The sequence below is a fragment of the Drosophila suzukii genome, unplaced genomic scaffold (assembly GCF_043229965.1).
Source record: "Drosophila suzukii unplaced genomic scaffold, CBGP_Dsuzu_IsoJpt1.0 scf_22, whole genome shotgun sequence".
Taxonomy (NCBI): domain Eukaryota; kingdom Metazoa; phylum Arthropoda; class Insecta; order Diptera; family Drosophilidae; genus Drosophila; species Drosophila suzukii.
In genome coordinates, this window is record NW_027255909.1 from 179,939 (window position 1) to 199,676 (window position 19,738).

Sequence of the window (19,738 nt, forward strand, 5' to 3'; positions counted from 1 at the left end):
AGGGATGTGTTCCACCAAGGGACGGTTTTCTTTTTATTAAGTGCTGGGTTTGATTGCGGGATTGCTGTACTTGCGCTTTGATGGGTTATTTTTATAATGTTGGCGGCTTCTTGATTTATTTGGCTGCTTGGTGGCCTTTTGTTGTGAAAAATATCTGTGAGTGATGTGAAGAGGGGCCAGTTTGCGGTTTCAAGTTTGTATCTGGGGATCTTTTAGCTTTTACTGGAATTTTCATTATCAAAAAGATTAATATGGATGGGAAAATGATCACTACCGAAGAGTTCATGATCGGTTTTCCATTTGGTCTGAGTGGCGAGGTTCGGGGTAATTATTGTTAGGTCCACATGTGTCATTGTATGGTGAGTTGAGAAATGGGTTGGGGAGCCATCGTTTAGGGTAATTAGGGTAGATTGTGAAATGTATTTAAAAATCGTACATCCCTTTCTATTATTGTTAGGCGATCCCCAGCTTTGGTGCCAGCTGTTGAAGTCACCTGCAATGATGGTATTTTCATTGGGATTACCATACATATTTTCCAAATTTCGTAGTTCAAAATTCTTGTTTGGGGCAATGTAAGTCGATATGAGACGAAGCTTTTGTTTGGAGTGAATAATAACTCCTACACATTCGAAATCGTTGTTAAGATTAACTTCTTCGTTCTGAATTGAGTTGTGGATTAGAATTCCTACTCCACCGTGGGAGTTGTTTGATGTGTTTTTATGTATGAAAGTGAAGTTGATAGGGATGGGAATGTTATTAAGGGAATGTAAATGGGTTTCTTGCAGGCAGATGGCTTTTGGGTTATAACATTTAAGTAATAATTGTAGTTGGTCGTAATTGTTTATGTAGCCGTTACAGTTCCATTGCAGGATTAATGCCATGGTGATTATTTAAATAGTCTTTTTTTTATATATCTACTTAAAGTTCTTCCTCAGAGCTGTTGTGATTGGCTAGTCTACTTAATTCGTTGGTATTTATAGGCTTTGATTTGTCTGATTTATCTTTGGCTTATTATTATTTTGGCTTCTAAGCTTACGGTCGGATTCAGTCATCTTCTTTTTTGGGAGGGTCGTAGTGGAATCTGATGAAATCTCAGTCTCCATTTCTTCAATGACGGTGCGTTTGGACGAAGTGGTGGGTTGGTGATCCATGATGTCGGTGTATGACCTTAACTGACGGTTGGTGCTTGTGCTGGTAGGTGCTTGGGTGCTGGCAGTCTTTTGGGCTTCGCTTACAGTGGTCGTAGGTTGATTGGTGGACGTTATCTTGGAGTACGGAGTAGATTGATGGATGTGGCGCATATTATATATTCTTGGGGCGGTTTTGTGGTCAACTTTTTGTAGGGTTTTTATTGTTGTTATTTCTTTTTGTTTTATAAAGGCGGGGCATGTTTTATCTAGTGGGCTGTGATTGAACTGGTTGTTTATGTCATACTTGCAGTTTATGCAAAACTTAGGTTTGTCGCATTCGGTGTCCTCTGTGGTGAGTGCTTCTGCGGAACAGTTGGAGCAGGTTTTGGGGCTTCTGCAGAATTTGGTCGGGTGTCCAAACTTCAGGCAGTTACGGCATTTCAGTGGGTGTGGAATATGTGGTCGAACTCTAACTCTCTCGTATCCTATCATCAAGGTTTCGGGTAGAGTTGTTGATCCAAAAGTGACGGTTATGAGTCCTGATTCTTGTCGAATATTGTTCTTCATGATACGTATTTTTTCAATGTTGATTACCTTTTGCGACTTAAGCTCGTTTAGTAAATCCAATTCATCTATGTTGCGAAGTTCATTAGAGTAGAATACTCCTTTTGAGAAATTTAGAGTTTCATGGTCCGTTACGGAAACAGTGAAGTTGTGGAATTGCGTTAGCTTTAGTAATCTATATGCCTGGTTTGCGCCTTTGGTTTTAACTAATAAGGTTCCGTTTCTATTCTTGTTACAAGACTCCACTTCGCCACCGCAGGTGAAGTCAATGACCTTTTTAATCACGAATGGTGATACTTTTTCAAATGTCTCATTGTCCGTTCTGGTGATCGTGAGAAATTTCGGTTCGAATAGTGCTGTTCTTGTAGACAGAGGGGGGAAGTCTAAGTCCGGTGGTCGATGCATTGTTGTTGTGCCTGGACTACCTCCCGCTGCACAAGGCACTTGTGCGCGTTTGTAAGGGTTGCGATGTGATTTTTGTTATTGGGTTTTTTTGAAATTTTCTTTGAGCACTTGTTTGTGTTTACAAAAATTGTTAGAATTTTGTATTTGTTACTGCTGGTACTCGCGGAGTTCTGCTGATAGCACGTCTTTACTCCATGAGGTTTGGACTGGTACTGCATCGATGTTGATTATAACTTATCTTCCAACCGTACGGCATACCAGGTCGGTCCTGTCTGAACTCAAATTTGACCGGTGATTTACTTTGGTCCAGCGATATAGTTTCGTACCTAAGCCAGATCGCCTGCAATGAAAAGTTTGGAATTCTAAAAATATGAAGTGTCACTGGCGGACCGGTATAGCGGCCAAGTTTCGATGAGAACACGTATTATCACAGCTCGCAAATAACTGTCGGCCGATACGTGCGTTTGCAAAATTAGTTTTTTCACTCAGAATTTGAGCAATTGATCATATTAAAATTTGTTTGCTCTCAACTGACGAGAATTTTTTGCCCGTTTTTTTATGCTTGGCCTATTCTTGCACATGTTGCGTTGACTTTTACAGTGATCGGTCTTTTAGTAAGCCTCTCTGTGCAAGCGTCACTTGTATCTCTAATTGTGCGATATTTAGGAAGAGAGCGTCGCACAACGTAAACAGAAAACCAAAACGAAACGGAGGGTAAAGGAAAAAATGGCCAACAGTTATTTGCGAGCTATGCTTACTATAGATTTCTTATAGGCTGGATAACGTATTTTTGTGTCCGAAATTAATAACTTCAAAACCAAACTAAATATTTGGGTTTATAATAAACAAATGAAAACGTATTGACAAATAAGCCTTGGCAAGGCAGGAATTACATTGTTGTCATTAAAAAAAGAATAAAACTATTGTCAATGACCTCGACTGTTAGACTGTTAGACTGTACGAGAGGTATGGAGATATGCTTAAGCAACTCTGTTATTTTCACTAAAACATATTAGTGAAAACAGATTGATTTCTGCATTCTCGACCAATCTCGATTAAATTGCAAAATATTGATTATTATTTGGTTATAACTTTTTAGTGACCGAGTTCAATAATTTTTGGCGTGTAGTTAGGTATTGATAAGAAGAACAAAAAAATATTAAACAAGGAAGAACGCTATAGTCGAGTACCTCGACTATCAGATACCCGTTACTCAGCTAAATAGAGATATGCAAGTAGCAAAGCGAGATTAAAATGCGCCACCTACCGGCGGTATACAGATTTAAGCGTTTTGGGCGTTAGAGTGGGCGTGGCAAATTTTTTTTTGGACCAATCGATAGGTATTGACGAGACCAATACATTTCAGTTAAAATTTTTTATTCAGCATAAAAATTGTGGGCATCACAGGTTTTCGCGGTTTGTGGGCGTTAGAGTGGGCGTGGCATATTCGCGTGACAAACTTGCGCTGCGTATAAGGCTACGGAATCTAAATCTGAAATCCCAATTCTCTATCTTTGATAGTTTCCGAGATATCCACGTTCATATTTACGATTTTTTGAAGTTTGTGGGCGGTTTATGGGCGTTAGGGTGGGCGTGGCAAACTTTTTTTTGGGTCAATCGATAGGTATTGATAAGAACATTACATTTCAGTTAAAATTTTTATTCTAGCATCAAAACTGTTGGAGCCACAGTTTTGGGCGGATTTTGGGCGTTAGAGTGGGCGTGGCACTGTACTGAAACAAACTTGCGCTGCGTAAGAAGCTCAGGAATCTGCACGCCAAATCTCAATAGCCTAGCTCCCATAGTTTCCGAGATCTCAGCGTTCATCCGGACAGACAGACGGACAGACGGACATGGCTAGATCGACTCGGCTAGTGATCCTGATCAAGAATATATATACTTTATGGGGTCGGAAACGCTTCCTTCTGCCTGTTACATACTTTCCGACGAATCTAGTATACCCTTTTACTCTACGAGTAACGGGTATAAAAATGGGGGCGCTGGATGGGTTTTTGTGTTATGGTTATGGGCGTGACACTCTGCCGAAACAAACTTGCTCTGCGCAAGAAGCCCAAGAATCTGCATGCCAAGTCCCAACACTCTAGCTCTTATAGTTTCCGAGATCTCAGCGTTCATGCGGACAGATGGAAAGACGGACATGGCTAGATAGACTCGGCAAGTGATCCTGATCACTTTAAGGGGTCGGAAACGGCTGTTTACCTGTTTTATACTTTCCGACGAATCTAGTATACCCTTATACTTTACGAGTAACGGGTATAAATAGATAAGGAAAAATTTAACTTGAAAACCAAACGTAATGTCCAGATATTTTGTTTGTTTATAATGAAATAACGAACATATTTTGAGAAAACTAGTATTTAAAAGTCCTGAAAGGTAAAATATAAATAATTATGGTATTGAAACATCTTCTTCGGTGTCAAGTTCCATATTAGAATGGTATCAGAGCTTCTTAAGAGACTATCGAGCAATTCTAATTTTTCCTTTGGAAGACGCCGTCGATGTTGTACTTTTATACGATTAGCTAGACTTAACGATGATATCGGATCTGAGGTGTCAAAAGATCTTTGGAATACGTCCTACAAAGTGTGGCTTCGACTGCTTTTCCTCGCCTTATTCAACCTATCCGACTTATAGATTTATTTCCTGGCCTCAGCTGCCTTCTCTCCGAAATAGAACATAGGATGTATTGTGTTTTCAATAATATCACTTGCGGGAGCGAGGATTTTATAAACCGGTGCGGCCATGGGTAGCCAAGAATATTTGTCTATAATTATTTATGCTGTGAAATAGCAAATGTTTTGGAATTTGTTCACATTGATCGGCAATTGGCACGATAAACGTATAAGAATATTATTTAAGTTTTTATAAAGATAAGATCAAAGTCTGCAATCTCCGCGAAAATCTCTGGTGCATTTCCCAAATTTAATTTCATTTGCAAAGGAGTTACTTCCATTGACAATACACTTCTACATATTAACGGGGGACCTTGCTTTAGCAGCGATTTTTTGGGAAGGAAATATTTGTTTGATTGAAACGAAACTTTCAGCTTTAATTGTTATATATGTCAACAGTCTTCTCAAATTTTTTCAATTAAATATACATATGCTATATTATGCCTGGTACAAGCATTTTGCCGAGGCGCCTCAAGTGTGCAAATGTCTTGCGGCGGGAAAGATGCAGGTCGCAATTTCCATCCAAAACAAACAAAACCAAACAATTCTGTATGTCCAATAGTGTAGCTACTAGTTAAACCTAAAAAGTTGATCAAAAAGTAAATATTTCAAAAAAATCAATTACAAATTAAAAAAAATAATCACTTCAAAAAATTTACTTTAGATTGTGCAAAAAGTGGGTTAATCGTAACTTTCATAAGTTTTTTTTTTTTGTTAATTTTATCACGAATACAATAAATGTTGTCTCGTTCCGACAGGACCTATACTTTTTTTAATTTTTTTATTCAGTTTTGACCCCGTGTCGAAAGTCAGCTCAAGCGTTTGGTAATGTGGGTCTTCTGGTTAGGTAATTGCAGAGGATTCAACAATACAAACCTCTGAGCACAAGCAAAAACAACAAGCGAGAGACGTCGATGGAAGTAGCGCAACAAGCGAACAAGAAGGTCAAGACAACCAACCGCGGCACATGGTCGATGTCCTTTGCGGACGTGGTAAAGGAAAAGATCATTGCCGTCATCTACCAGAACGATGAAGGCGGAAAAATCCCAAGAAACCAGTAGGGTCTGGTTAGACGGGGACTTGCGACAGTGGGGTTGAAAGTGCTGGACGAAAATCCAGGTCCTCCCCCAGATTGCATAGATGCGGGGTGGTACCAGGGTAACGTGAAGCTAGTGACTACGAAATATCGATAGCGCTTTACAAGGCTGCCATCACTGCCAAGCTGACGGAGACTGCAGACATCCCGTCTCTACCGAGAGCGAGGGTGTGGCCGCCGCCTCTCTTCTGAGCCAGGGGCTATTTTTAGCCTCCTGACAAGGTTCAACCCGACGCTTCCGACAGAAGGTTGGAAAGTGGTTAAGGTGGAGAAAACCGAGCGCGTCACCATGAACGTGGTGATCCTCCTTAACCAGGCATGTTTAGAACCCCTCGCAGCGCAGCAAACCCGGCTGAACTATGGGTTCGACAAGGTGCCACTCCGCATCTACGATACAGACAAACTAGCGGCAGACAACCTGGCTGCCGGCGCGTCCTACAAGCCCCCGAGTGACGACGAGATGGAACACGAGGAGGCCAACCATACAAGGTAAGTGTCAACTGACTTAGAGCTCACCGAAAGCCTGAAACAGCTGTGCACGCATCGCACGACCCGACCGGGGCGCACTGTACTCCAGGACTTAGTGGATGAAGCGAAGGGTACCCAGCCTTAAAAATGGTGCAGTTTCTGCAGATTAATCTGCATTATTCTATGAATATTTCCTTCAATCAAATCTACTTATTTGCAACAAAGGTAATGACCCAACTTTCATCACTAAAAATAGGAGGGAAGTCTTAGACATTGCCCTAGCCCTGCTTAACCAGCTAGAAGCGTGAAAAGTGAGGGTCGGGCACTCATTCTCAGACCGGTACATAGAATTTTCAATAACTCTAAACTGTACTCCCGCCGAGAACATTACAGATCTAGGACTAACCAAATTTGGTTACTACAAAAAACTCCTCTCAAGAAACTTAACACTCCATCGACGCAAGTACTTAACAGTCAAGAAATAGATAACCTGTTCAATACTTTCACTGACATCTGCAGTGAAACCATAAAAAGGCTTGTCCAAGCAGAACAGTCAAAACAAAGCACAAGCCGCCTTGTTCGTACACAAACCTGGCGAATCTTAAAAGCGAGTGCAGAAATTACTTCATTAGAGCTAAGTACAACAACAGCGAAGCTTCTTGGAACATATACCATACGAAGTTAAGCCTATACAAAAAGGAAATAAGAATATCGAAACGAAGAGAATAAGCTAACTTCTGCATTAGCATAGAATACACCTGGACGGAAAACAGCCAGGAAACCCTTGAACTCCTGCTAGACACCCATTTCCATAGCCAATATGTCAAACCCTGACCGCATCAAGTGGGCTATTAACTCTATTAAGCCCTTCAAATCCCCCGTCCCGGCCCAATTACAACACATCCCTCCCTTGGCTGACAGCCATCTTCCACTGCTGCCTAGCACTAAACCACATTCCATCCACGTGGCTGGACGTTAAAGTAATATTTATACCGAAGGCCGGCAAACCCTCCCACATCACCCCAAATGACTTTCACCCAATAAGTCTCTCTTCCTTCTTGTTGAAGACCCTGGAAAGGCTAGTTGACACCCACATCAGGCTAACTACCAACCCAAGCCTACTCTCAAACGCACAACATGCGTACCGTAAAGGCAGATCAACAGATAGCGCCCTCCCCTCCCTAGTATCTTGTATAGAGAGGGGATTCCGCAACAAGGAAAACTCTCTGGCAGCTTTTCTAGACATAAAAGGCACCTTCAACAACGTCACCCCAACGTCACTGGTGCTCTGACTGAACTGGGCATTGAGCGGCCTATGGTGGGACTCATACACTCCATGCTTACCAGCAGAGTAGTGTACTCCACTATGGGATCAGCACACTCGACCAGGACTGTCAGTAGAGGAACCCCGCAAGGGGTGTACTCTTACCTCGTCTACGGGTTATAGTTGTCAACAAACTACTATCACTTTTAGAGGAAGCGGGCACTAAAGTGGTAGCCTACGCGGACGACGTGGCTGAAACTCTCTGCAGTCTGATAGAAACAGCCCTATCCACCCTCTCTAGGTGGACAGTGAAATGTGGACTGGGAGTTTACCCCGAACCGAACTAGTTCTATTCACAAGGAAGTATAAGATACCAAGTCGAACTCTCCCAAAACTACACCAAACGCGCCTAACCCTTAGCAACCAGGAATAGTACTTAGGTGTCATTCTTGATAAAAAACTCAACTGGATAGACAACATCATAGACCGCACACGTAAAGCGGACATAGCACTCTTCGCTTGTAAAAAAGCTATTGGAATGAAGTAAGGTTTCTCTCCCGTAATTGTTCACTTGCAATAGTAAGGCCCATTCTTATTTACGGTAACATCGTCTGGTGGCCTTCCCTAGAAAAGAATTCTAACCTCAGGATCCTTCACAAGCTGGGACTCAGCAACCACGACTACTGCCGCAGCTATAAGCAGGTAGGCGAAGAGGAAAGCATTGAACACCTCCTATGCTTCTGCCCAGCGCACAACCTCAAACGTCTTCAAACCCTAGGAAGCTACACAATTCCGAACTTTGCGACCATACAGGGCGTAAACTTTCCCAAGCTCCTATGTTTCCTAAAAAGAACAAACTGGTTCGAGAAACCCAATAACCCATGAGCCAGGGAAAAGGATCTGTACAGAGATTACGTGGTATAACAAGGGGCCCAGTGTGGCCTAAGCGGGGGGATTAGTTTCTAATCTCCAACCATACCTACCTAACCTAAGTGTCATCCCCAAATATAGTCATTCCTTCTAAAATAAATTTGTTGGTCAATTTAACTCGCTCATCGCCGACTCAAAGCGGTTTTGCCTTAGTTTTCGGTAATCTTAGTTTTAATTAAAGGCTTAACTTGGAGACGAGGTATTTTAATGAGCCTTACTAAAAATACCAAAAATGTACCGTATTTCCTTTTTTGCCTTAAGCTTTGATGCAATTTTTCGCGTCAAAATTTGATTTTAGTTTGCCCAATATCTAAAATCGTTTTTTTCCTTTATTCACTCCTTTTACTTCCGATTCCAAACAATCGTGTTAATTTTCGATATATAAATAAAAAAATTGTCTACTTTTTAGCTCTTCTCTAGAAAATGTTATTAATTTCTGTCATTCCGTGTTTAAAATCCGAGGCCAGCACGCCATGTCTATCTTGAAAAAAGCGGTAACTGCGGATATCTTTAGTTGCTAGTTTTATTGCATTAAAATCTGACATTTCAGATGACAATTGTATTAAGTCTATAAAACTTGAAACTTGCAATCTGAGATCCGAATACCATGTTAAAAGGAATAGTTTTTAAAAATCAAGTATCGATTTTAAAGAACGTCATTCGGCTAAATTCAATATTCTTATTTCCATGGCCTCAAAATGTGATCTATCCGAAATTAAAGTTTTCGGAAATGTCTAACCGGTCGCATCATCGAGAAGTTTGCCTTCTTGCTGGTATGTTTGCGGTCATTATCTTGTTGGAAGACCCACACGAGCGGCATTTCATACTCTGCGTATGCTAGCATAATGGTATCCATGATATCCACGTATACGTGCTGATCCATGATGGCCTTGATCCAATGTATCGGGCCTACTTCGTAATAGGAAAAGCGGGCCCATATCATCACACTACATGCTTTATGGTCCTTGTGGTGTACTGGGGCTTAAATTCCGAGTTCTTTGGACGTCTGATAAGATCTGGATCCTTTTCCACCAAACATAATCACCTGGCTCTCACCTGACAGTAAAATAGTCCTCCAATGATCGGGTGACCAATTTGCATGATCTGGCATTTAAAAGTGGTACTTTTATTGGGCTGCAGATTTTTAGGTTAGGTTCCCTGAGATATGTACGCACAGTTAGCACCGTCGCATTTATTTTAAGCTCCTTTTTAAGCTCAGTAGCAGATTTGAAAGGATCCTTCTTGCTCTGACGAATCAATCGATTGACATGAATGGGGGTCATAGATTGGTTTCGTCCTCGTGTTTCAGGTTTTTCTTTATATTTTAGAGCGTTCTTAATCATTTTATTTAAACATCCGACCAATCGACCAACTTCTCTGTAAGATTTTCCATCCTTTATCAATTTTTGGATGATATCACGCTTTTCCTTAGTGCAATGCTTTCCACGTCCCATTTCAATGGTATTATCAAACTTTTTATGTTCAAAATATTTAAATTATAGATAAATTTAATTGACCCGTGCTTTGTATTAAGGCTATTCGGCAAAATATGGGGTTTTTGCTAATAAATGTTGTAGTGGTGCTATTATTTTTTCGCCTTTTTTGGGCTTTTTTAATAAAACTCTTAAAAATAAATTTATAGGCAGGATTGAAAAATAAGCTAACACATTTTTTCGTTAGAAAGAATACTAAAGAGTACAAAAAATTGTGTGTTGAAAAAAAACAAACACTGAAAACAATTTTATTTTACCCAGAAGAAAATGAATTGAAGTGGTGCTATTATTTTTTTCGCCACTGTAAGTGTCAATATAATAATAATAATTTACAGAATATAAAATATAAGTGTCAATATAATAACAGAGCTGAAGTTAAGCTACAAGCTTTTGTGAATCACACGGCCCAGCGGCTTTTAAGTGCATGGACAGGATGAAAGTCTCTTCGCAACAACAATTATTCCTCTTAAAATTGTTCTTGAATCACCTTGCCAAATAATTTCGAGCAACCGAAAAATCAGACATGTCAGAAGGCAAAAAGCTTTTTTTTTGTGCCTAAACGCTTGACGTCGACGTCAGCAAAGAAGTCGGCGCAGCGTAGAAGACTGCCGACTGTCGGTTCGTTATTATACCCGTTACTCGTAGAGTAAAAGGGTATACTAGATTCGTCGTGTTACAGGCAGAAGGAAGCGTTTCCGACCCCATAAAGTATATATATTCTTGATCAGGATCACTAGCCGAGTCGATCTGTCCGTATTAACGCTGAGATCTCGGAAACTGTAAGAACTAGGCTAATGGGACTTGGCATGCAGGTTCCTGAGCTTCTTGCGCAGCGCAAGTTTGATTCCGCAGGGTGCCACGCCCTCTCTAACGCCCACAAACCGCCCAAAACTGTGACTGTGACAGTTTTGATGCTAGAAAAAATTTTAACTGAAATGTTTTAGTCTCGTCAATACCCAAAAGTTTGCCACACACACTCTAACGCCCATAGCGCTTAAATCTGTCTACCGTCCACATAACCATATATTGATATCGCGGGTATGTGGCGCATTTCAATCTCGCTTTGCTACTTTCATGTCTCTATTTCCCTTTGGTCCCTTTAGTTGAGTAACGGGTATCTCATAGTCGAGGTACTCGACTAAAGCGTTATTCCTTGTTTTTTTTTGCGTCCCTCCGTTATTTTAAGCTAGCGACTAACATTTTGGCGGAACAATTTTCGTCCAGCAGCAACATGTGAATGCCCTAGTATTTTAGGAGCATTATTGTATTAAAAAAAAAAAATTTTTTAAGTACATGTTTTGATCATAGTAAATTTAGTTAATTGACTTTACTTATAATGTTTTGTTAACGTATTGTACAATATTATTACACTATAATTTTTTAGTTTACTTATAGAAATTTAGTCCGATAAAATTTATTTAAATATTTAAAACATTTTAATACAAACATATTTAAAAAATTCATAATGTATTTTTTACTAAAGGAGTAAGAATTATATGGTCGCATACTTTTTTTTGCTTTAGAAAGGGTATAGGTGCAGTGGCACGAGCCAACAGCGAAGCAAAAACAAAAGAAATCAAGGAAAGGGGTGAGAAGAAGACTTGGTGCATTTTGCTCTAGTAATTAAAGAGAAATGCAAACCATTTGAACTGTGCGCAGCTAAACACATTTACATATGTATTTTGTTTCTAAAAGTGAAAATAATAAAGTCAAATAAGTGTTACATTAAGTTTAAGATGTTTTGCATTAAACTTACTTTAAAAGTACGTAAATTTTATAACTATTTTATGGGTAAGTATCGAGCAAGGACGACTTGTATTTGCTTTTCTATGTTTATTTTTATTTCTATTAGCATACAAAGAAAATAACAAAAATAATAGGAAACGAACGGCTGTAAAAGCGGTTTAAACTGTTAATGGCAGGAAATATTATTATTGAATATAATTTGGACGGGTCCAACGGGAAGAAGTCCTTAAGATCCCGAAAAGGGTTACACAAGTAAAACGCATTTTTTAAACAAATGCCCTTTCATTTTTTCAGGAGCGTTGACCGAGAAATTGGAGGACCTGGACAAATGTTTAAGGAAGCCTATGTAAAATACAAACTAACGAAACAGAAAACTAGGCTTACAAACAATAATTGTTCTTCAACAGAAAACCTAAATAACACAATTTAATTAAAATGAAGTAAAAAGTAAATATAAATTTATGTATTTTAAATTCTATATTTTCATTATTGAAAACTCATTAGAAATATTCTGAGTTTCACAAGTGATTTTACGTGGGACGTGTCACTAGCAGGTGATTTCATAAATGAAAACTCATCAACTCAAACCCTTCAGTTTCGAAGGTAAAGTTTCACTCGTGAACAACCTTGTGAATAACACGTGACATGTCAGCTTGCACGCGTGAAAAACAATTAACACTCCATATAGACAATTGTATGGGATGTTCGATTTTTCACAAGTGAAAATTGTAATGAAAATTTGTTAAAGGCACTCGTAATTTCACTTGTTACATGTCGTAAAAAAAAAATTGTTAAATTAAGTAAAAAAAAAAAATTGTTAAATTAAGTTAATAAATACGTAGCCGAAGGTCTCGTAGCTAGCACTACACCCCTATGTTAGTATTAGTTTTGTAAACTTTACTATCATTTTGAATAAATAATTAACTCAAACAGAATGCACCAAGACTTCTTCTCAGCCCTTTACTTGATTTCTTTTGTTTTCTCTTCTCTGTTGGCGCGTGCCACTGCACCCTATACCCTTTCTAAAGCGAAAATTATGTGACTATATAATTCTTACTCCTTAAGTAAAAAATACAAAATGAATTTTAAAAAAATTATAATACTAAAATGTTTTAAATATTTGAATAAATTTTAAAGGACTAAATTTGTATAACGTATCTAAAAAATTATATTGCAATAATAATGTATAATACGTAAACATAACATTATTCGTAAGTTCAATTAACTTAAATTTACTATGATCAAAACGTGTACTTTTAAAAAACAATATTATTCGTCTTTTTTTTAAGTACAACAATGCTCCTAAAATATTAGGGCATTTACATGTCGCTGCTTCACAAAAATTGTTCCGCCAAAATGGTAGTCGCTAACTGAACATAACGGAGGGACGCAAAAAAAAATAACGAGTAACAGACCGAGCGAAATTTGTCTCTGCGAGCGCAAAGTGCAGGCAGATTATGAGACAAAGAAAGAGAGGGCAGTCTTCTACGCTGCACCGACTTCTCTACTGACGTCGACAGCGACACAGAGTTTTAGGCACAAAAAAAAAACAAAAAAGCGTTTTGCCTTCTGATATATCACACCAAGCCTACTCCAGAACGAAGGGATACTTCTGTAAAAACTTCAAAGAATAGCAATTAACGTTAAAAAATTAAAAAAATATTTTTCACAAACATTTTTTATTTAAAATTTTGATAATACAAATCTAAAGGGATAACAAAAAAAATATTTCATTTTGTTAAGTCGATTATTGAATAAACGTTAATGCGGCAGCCCCCGAATGTAGCAATTTCTAATGTTCATAAATCCTAAACGAATTAACTTTTCTTAGAGGTGTAAATATTTTTAGCTGCTTTTCGCTCATACTTGGATTTGGATTTGGTGCGTTCTCTATTTATTTAAAAAAATACAAGGAAGAACGCTATAGTCGAGAGCCTCGACTATCAGATACCCGGGAATTGGAAATATGCAAGCAGCAAAGCGAGACTAAAATGCGCCACCTACCCCTAATCTCAATATATGGTTATATGGGTGTTAGAGTGGGCGTGGCAAACTTTTTTTTGGGTCAGTCGAAAGGTATTGACGAGACTAATACATTTCAGTTAAAATCTTTTCGTATGAAAATATTGGGTGCCACAGGCTTAGGCGGCTTGCGGTCGTTAGAGTGGGCGTGGCATAGTCCCGTAACAAACTTCCGCTGCCTACAAGGCTACGGAATCTAAATCTGAAGTCCCAATTCTCTGTATTTGATAGTTTTCGAGATATCCGCGTTCATATTTACGATTTTTTGAAGTTTGTGGGCAAATTGTGGGCGTGGCAAACTTTTTTTTGGGTCAATCGTTTGGTATTAATGAGAGCAATTCATTTCAGTTAAAATTTTTACCCTAGCATTAAAACTGTAGAAGCGGCTTGTGGGCGTTAAAGTGGGCGTGGCACGCTGCTGAAACAAACTTGCGGTAAGGTAAGGGCTCAACATTTTTCTTCCTGAAACTCAATCCTTGCCAGCGAAACTATAGCGTGACGGAAGAGTGCTACGCAATTAAACGGTTCAGACCCTACATCGAAATGATGCCGCTCACGGTGATTACTGACCACTCGAGCTTGAAATTGCTGATGTCACTTAGGACCTTAGTGGCAAACTGGCAAGATGGTCGCTGATTTTTTTTCTTTAACGTGCAATCAAGCAGCTAGGGGCGCTAGGTGACGTCGGTCTAGGTGACGGTATAGGCTAGGTGGCGCTATAGGCTAGGTGTGTTAGTGAAAAAAGCACATCTCCGTCCCTCTCGCACTCCCTTAAGCTGAGTAACAGGTAAATAATATTCGAGGCCATCGACTGTTGCGTTTTCTCTTGTTTTTAATGCACTTTAAAGAATTTGTAGTATTTTTATTTTTGTTAGAAGTGTTGTCCACCCTTTAAGTTATTTATTATACCCGTTACTCGTAGAGTAAAAGGGTATACTAGATTCGTCGGAAAGTATGTAACAGGCAGAAGGAAGCGTTTCCGACCCCATAAAGTATATATATTCTTGATCAGGATCACTAGCCGAGTCGATCTAGCCATGTCCGTCTGTCCGTCTGTCCGTCTGACCGTCTGTCCGTCTGACCGTCTGTCCGTCTGTCCGTCTGTCTGTCCGTCCGGATGAACGCTGAGATCTCGGAAACTATGAGAGCTAGGCTATTGAGATTTGGCGTACAGATTCCTGAGCTTCTTACGCAGCGCAAGTTTGTTTCAGTAGACTGCCACGCCCACTCTAACGCCCACAAACCGCCCAAAACTGTAACTCCTACAGTTTTGATGCTAGATAGAAAATTTTAACTGAAATGTATTGTTCTCATCAATACCTATCGATTGACCTAAAAAAAAGTTTGCCACGCCCACTTAAACGCCCACAAACCGCGAAAACCTGTGACGCCCACAATTTGCATGCTAGATAAAAAATTTTAACTGAAATGTATTGGTGTCGTCAATACCTATCGATTGATCCAAAAATAATTTTGCCACGCCCACTCTAACGCCCATAACGCTTAAATCTGTCTACCGCCGGTAGGTGGCGCATTTTAATTTTGCTTTGCTGCTTGCATATCTCCATTTCCCTTTGAGTAACGGGTACCTGATAGTCGATGTACTCGACTATAGCGTTCTTCCTTGTTTTTAGTTTACTTCTTTACTAAATTATTCATTAGTTTCTATACCCATGCAGGTCGTTCCAATGGGACCATTGTAGGTACAGATTCTTAGAAAACTAAAAAGTAATTACAGAAATATTAAGATAATGGTAAATTTTAATTAACTACCGTATATGCTTACCGAAAACGAAATATAACGGTCTTTGTGTTATTTTGACATTTATTTCCTTTCTATGGCAGCTATATGATATAATAGTTCGATTCGAATTAAATTGAATTCTTAATTTAAATAATTAATTCTTAAATATTAAAAAAATAAAGTACTGGAGTAGAAAAGAATATGATAAAAAATAACGAAGCTATAATTATTTTAATATTATTTTCCCCTTAATTATCGGATAGATCCTACGGCAGCTGTATGATACAGTCGTCCGATTTATTTTTAAGTTGTAATCGAAATTCTGAAATATTAAAATAATGATATTACCAAGAGTATAAGTTGTATTTTTTTTTAAAATTATTTTTTGTTTATCATTATTATTGGAGCAACAGTGTGTAGTTTTCCGATCTGGCTCGTTGCGACTTATATTCTATCTGCAATAGAAATAAGACTTTTAGTCCACCGCGGAGACCCAACAAATTGTTGACATATGAGTGTGCTACGTGATGTTGTTTTGGTTGTTTTTTAATTTACATTTTAATGCCAACGTGCAGCTTACTGTATTGTTAAATGGTGAGCCTCCATTCATGTGAGTCGACGTTATATTTATCGTTGTAGCGGGGCCCTGGATTTAGCTAGCCCGGCAAAAGCTCACAGAACCACGCAGGTTACTATAATCTCCGCTCTAATTTAGAGGGGAGATCGTTCATTAATAGAGGGTCCCTAAGATAAAAAGTGTTCGCGTGGTGGATAAGCTCGACTAAGCAACGGAGTTGACTTGCGATCTGTAATGCAAAGAAACATTTTTACCATATGTGATGTAAGCCTATGATATAGCCATATTTAAGTATATAGATATAATAAATATAGATTTTATGGATTAACAAGACCGAGACAGAAAGTAGCCGACGACTATGTCAGATATTTTAAACTGTCATATCGCAATCAGCAAAAAGGGGGAAAATAACATCAGACTGACACGGAAGGTTAGGGAATCCACAGATTTAAGATATTCATTGCGTCTTGTTATTATTAATATTATTTATTTATCTTTCTAGCGCTAAAGTTAAAAATTCAACTTAAATATAAAGCACTAGTCACAAGAAAAGATTCACAGTCTTACAAAAAGTTTTACAAAAATTACTTTAACATATACGTTTTGATTATTTTATAGGTAATGGTTATTAATCGTACAATTTTCAAGTCTTATCTAGTGTAATGTTGAATGTATAATTAGTTGTGTGTGATTGGGGGTTAGTTATTTTTTAACTTTAATAATAATTCCTTCCGAAACTGTATAGCAGTTCTTGAATTCTTTAAACTGAGTGGTAAATTATTCCAAAGCTTAACAGCCCGTGCAAAGAAGTGATTTTCTGGAGGAGTAGTGGTTTCTTGTTGGTATTATATTATTAGTTCTGGTTGATTGTGTAAAGTAAAGTAATTCGGTTCCTTGGTCGTGACTATTTTGTGGAGAAGAATCGGTGTCCTAAATTCGACTAATGTGGAAAAGTCTAGTCCAAAGATTTGTTTAGCATAACTCAAAAAGATATCGTGTGGCTTAGTATTGAAAATAAATCTTGCTATGTTGTTGTAATTTATTCCTACTTATTGAGTCACACTTTTCAAATATTTCAACGCAGTATAATAATGATGGAATTATTATTGACATTGCTAGTGCCATTTTACTATGGGTTGGTAAAATGTTCTGGATCAGTGTTATTTGCCGTAGTTGACAATAAGTCTTACCAACCATATAATTAATATGGTTGGACCACGAAACACAATTCCAAGATTATTTGCTTGACTTACATGTTTAATCTCATCAGTATCAACCCTGAGCATTTGCATTGTTGCGTTTATTTCTTTTTTAGAAATAACCAAACATTTAGATTTTTTTGAATTTATTTGAAGACCATTGTTCATTGCTCAATTGCTTATTATTTTAAGTTCACTATTAATGACGTCAATACATATACATATACAATATGTATTCAGATATACAGACTTAACTCGGTGGTAGTTTTTTTCCAGGTTCTCTTTGCTGGCGATGGTGGAATGTTTAGGCAGTTTGAATTTAAAAATTGTTATATTTGATAAAAATAAGCTAGCTGCTACAGCATGAACTCTTTTAATAGTCACACTTCAGCGGTGGTGTGATCGTGCAGTGTGAATGGCGACAACAGCTGACCTGGTTCACCACTAGTTCTTGGCTTTGTAGTGTCACGCTTTCTGGACTCAGGAGAGAGTTTCCGCCTTTTGCCGTTTTCAATCGTTTTTGCGACGCTTTGAGTGGTCTTCAGTGATTTGAGATGTTGTTTGCGACGCGAAGAAAATAGTTTTAAGCTTTAGCATGTGCAGACTAGTTAGGCTCCGGCGCAATTTGTTAACATTAATTGATCGCAGTAACAGTAGCGGCAAAATTATAATTATGACTGTTGGGGCGCTGGTGGCTTGTATCGACTTTCTTGTTCCCTGGTTGGCTGTTATAGGTAAATATAAATTAACTGTAACGAACTGATTTTTGTGGTCTGCTCGCTACGAGATTCGTGCGGCTAGCTGAGTAGATTGTGTGTTCGTCCCACCAAATTTATATAAACGTGACCGCCCAGTAGCTCAGTGAGAAAGCACAGAGTTCACGGGTTCGTAGTGGGTTTATTGCGGGTATATTATTACAAATGTCGATTGGCCTTGACTCGTCACTTGTGACCTTCGGTACTTCCGACGGTCCTGGTTGTCTCGACGACCTCTCGCCTTTTTGACTCGGTGCTCCAGTCCTGTAGCTCCCTGAAGATCCTTGCAGCTCCCTGAAGATGCTTGCTCGCTGCTCGCCCCTGACGCGTGACTGGTGACTGCTGGTGACGACTCGGACTCGCGAGGGGGATCAGCCGTACGGGCTTGCTCTGTCCCGGATGGTCCCACTGGGGTTTCTGCTCAGCCCGCACGGAGGCGGCATCTTAGAAAATTCCCTCCTACACTCCGGTTTCTTTTGCCTTAACAACGGCTCTCCAACTTACTCTCATAACCCATCCTATAGTTCAACACTCGATCTCACTTTCATTAATAGTAGTAATCTTGGTTCTAACTGGTCCTCAATAAATTCTAAAATATCAAATAGCAATCATTTCCCAATCTTAATTGAAATAGACCAAATTTCTGCCTCGACTAATATTATTAAATTTAACCATAAAAAAATTATTAAAGACTTTTCCAAAATTCAAATTACAACGTTAGATAGCATTTCCAACTCATCCCAAACAATACACTCTAATAATTCAATTAAAATAAATACGAACAATAGATATGTTCCAAAAAAGTATTGGGACGAGGTCTGTGAAAAATTGTTTAGATTAAGAAACGCGTGCAGACAAAAATATTTTAAATCCAAACTACAATCTGATGCTATTGCCTATATTAACAGTAATAAAAAACTTAACAGCTTTTTTTATAAAATGAGAAAAGAAAACCTCAATAAGCTGGCAGAAGACATTTCCAACCCCTCTTCTCTGAAAGATATGTGGAACAAAATCAAAAATCTGAAGCTTTATAAAGACTCAGAACATAGAGACTTTATCAATCAAATAGCCACAACCAATAGCCTGACGTATCTTTTTCTCCTGATCTGCTTTATAGATATGCCAACTCAAGTTTCTCTGCGCGTGAACTTCTTGACTTCCTAAACTCTCGTAACCCAGACTCGGCTAAGGGTCTTGACAACATTTCATACAGAATGCTTTTAGCTCTACCCTTAAATCAAATAGAAAAACTGGTATACCTGCTAAACATTACTTTAGACAATGGTGTTATACCTGTTCCCAAAAAAAATCTTGACTCTTCAATTATTACCAACAACAGACCTATCTGCCTTCTAAGTGTGACTTTTAAGTGCTTAGAAGCTTTGATTAAATTGCGTATGGAAGAGCACATTAATAAAAATAAAATTCTGCCACCAAGATCCTATGCGTTCAGGAAAAAACATTCTACTGCCCAATGCATCAACGATTTGCTAAATAACATAGCCAACCTAAAAGCTCGTGGTTTCCACGTTACCGCAGCTGTTTTAGACTTAAGTAAAGCCTTTGATGCCGTCAATATCCCTATTCTGGGTAGCAAATTAGTTAGTTTGGGTTTCGACCGCAATCATATTTATTTCATTATAAACTTC

At 38.6% G+C, this 19,738-nt stretch overlaps 2 protein-coding genes across 6 annotated transcripts in view; both read left to right on the forward strand.

Annotated features, from left to right (window-relative positions):
* The window catches only part of LOC139354775 (serine/threonine-protein kinase GE16371), a 135,422-nt gene that overhangs the window by 56,214 nt on the left and 59,470 nt on the right, over nt 1–19,738 (forward strand). The gene's annotated exons all lie outside the window — the stretch shown is intronic.
* On the forward strand, nt 3,049–12,301 carry LOC139354776 (uncharacterized). 3 transcript variants are annotated; one of them, XM_070999027.1, is made up of 2 exons: nt 3,049–6,377; nt 12,084–12,301. In XM_070999027.1, exons 1-2 carry the CDS (start codon nt 6,178–6,180, stop codon nt 12,217–12,219), a joined length of 336 nt encoding a protein of 111 aa, XP_070855128.1. In that variant the 5' UTR covers nt 3,049–6,177; the 3' UTR covers nt 12,220–12,301. The 3 variants fall into 3 exon arrangements, 1 of the variants encoding a protein (XP_070855128.1); XR_011605631.1 differs by lacking the exon at nt 3,049–6,377 and adding an exon at nt 6,385–11,834; XR_011605632.1 differs by lacking the exon at nt 3,049–6,377 and adding an exon at nt 6,385–11,806.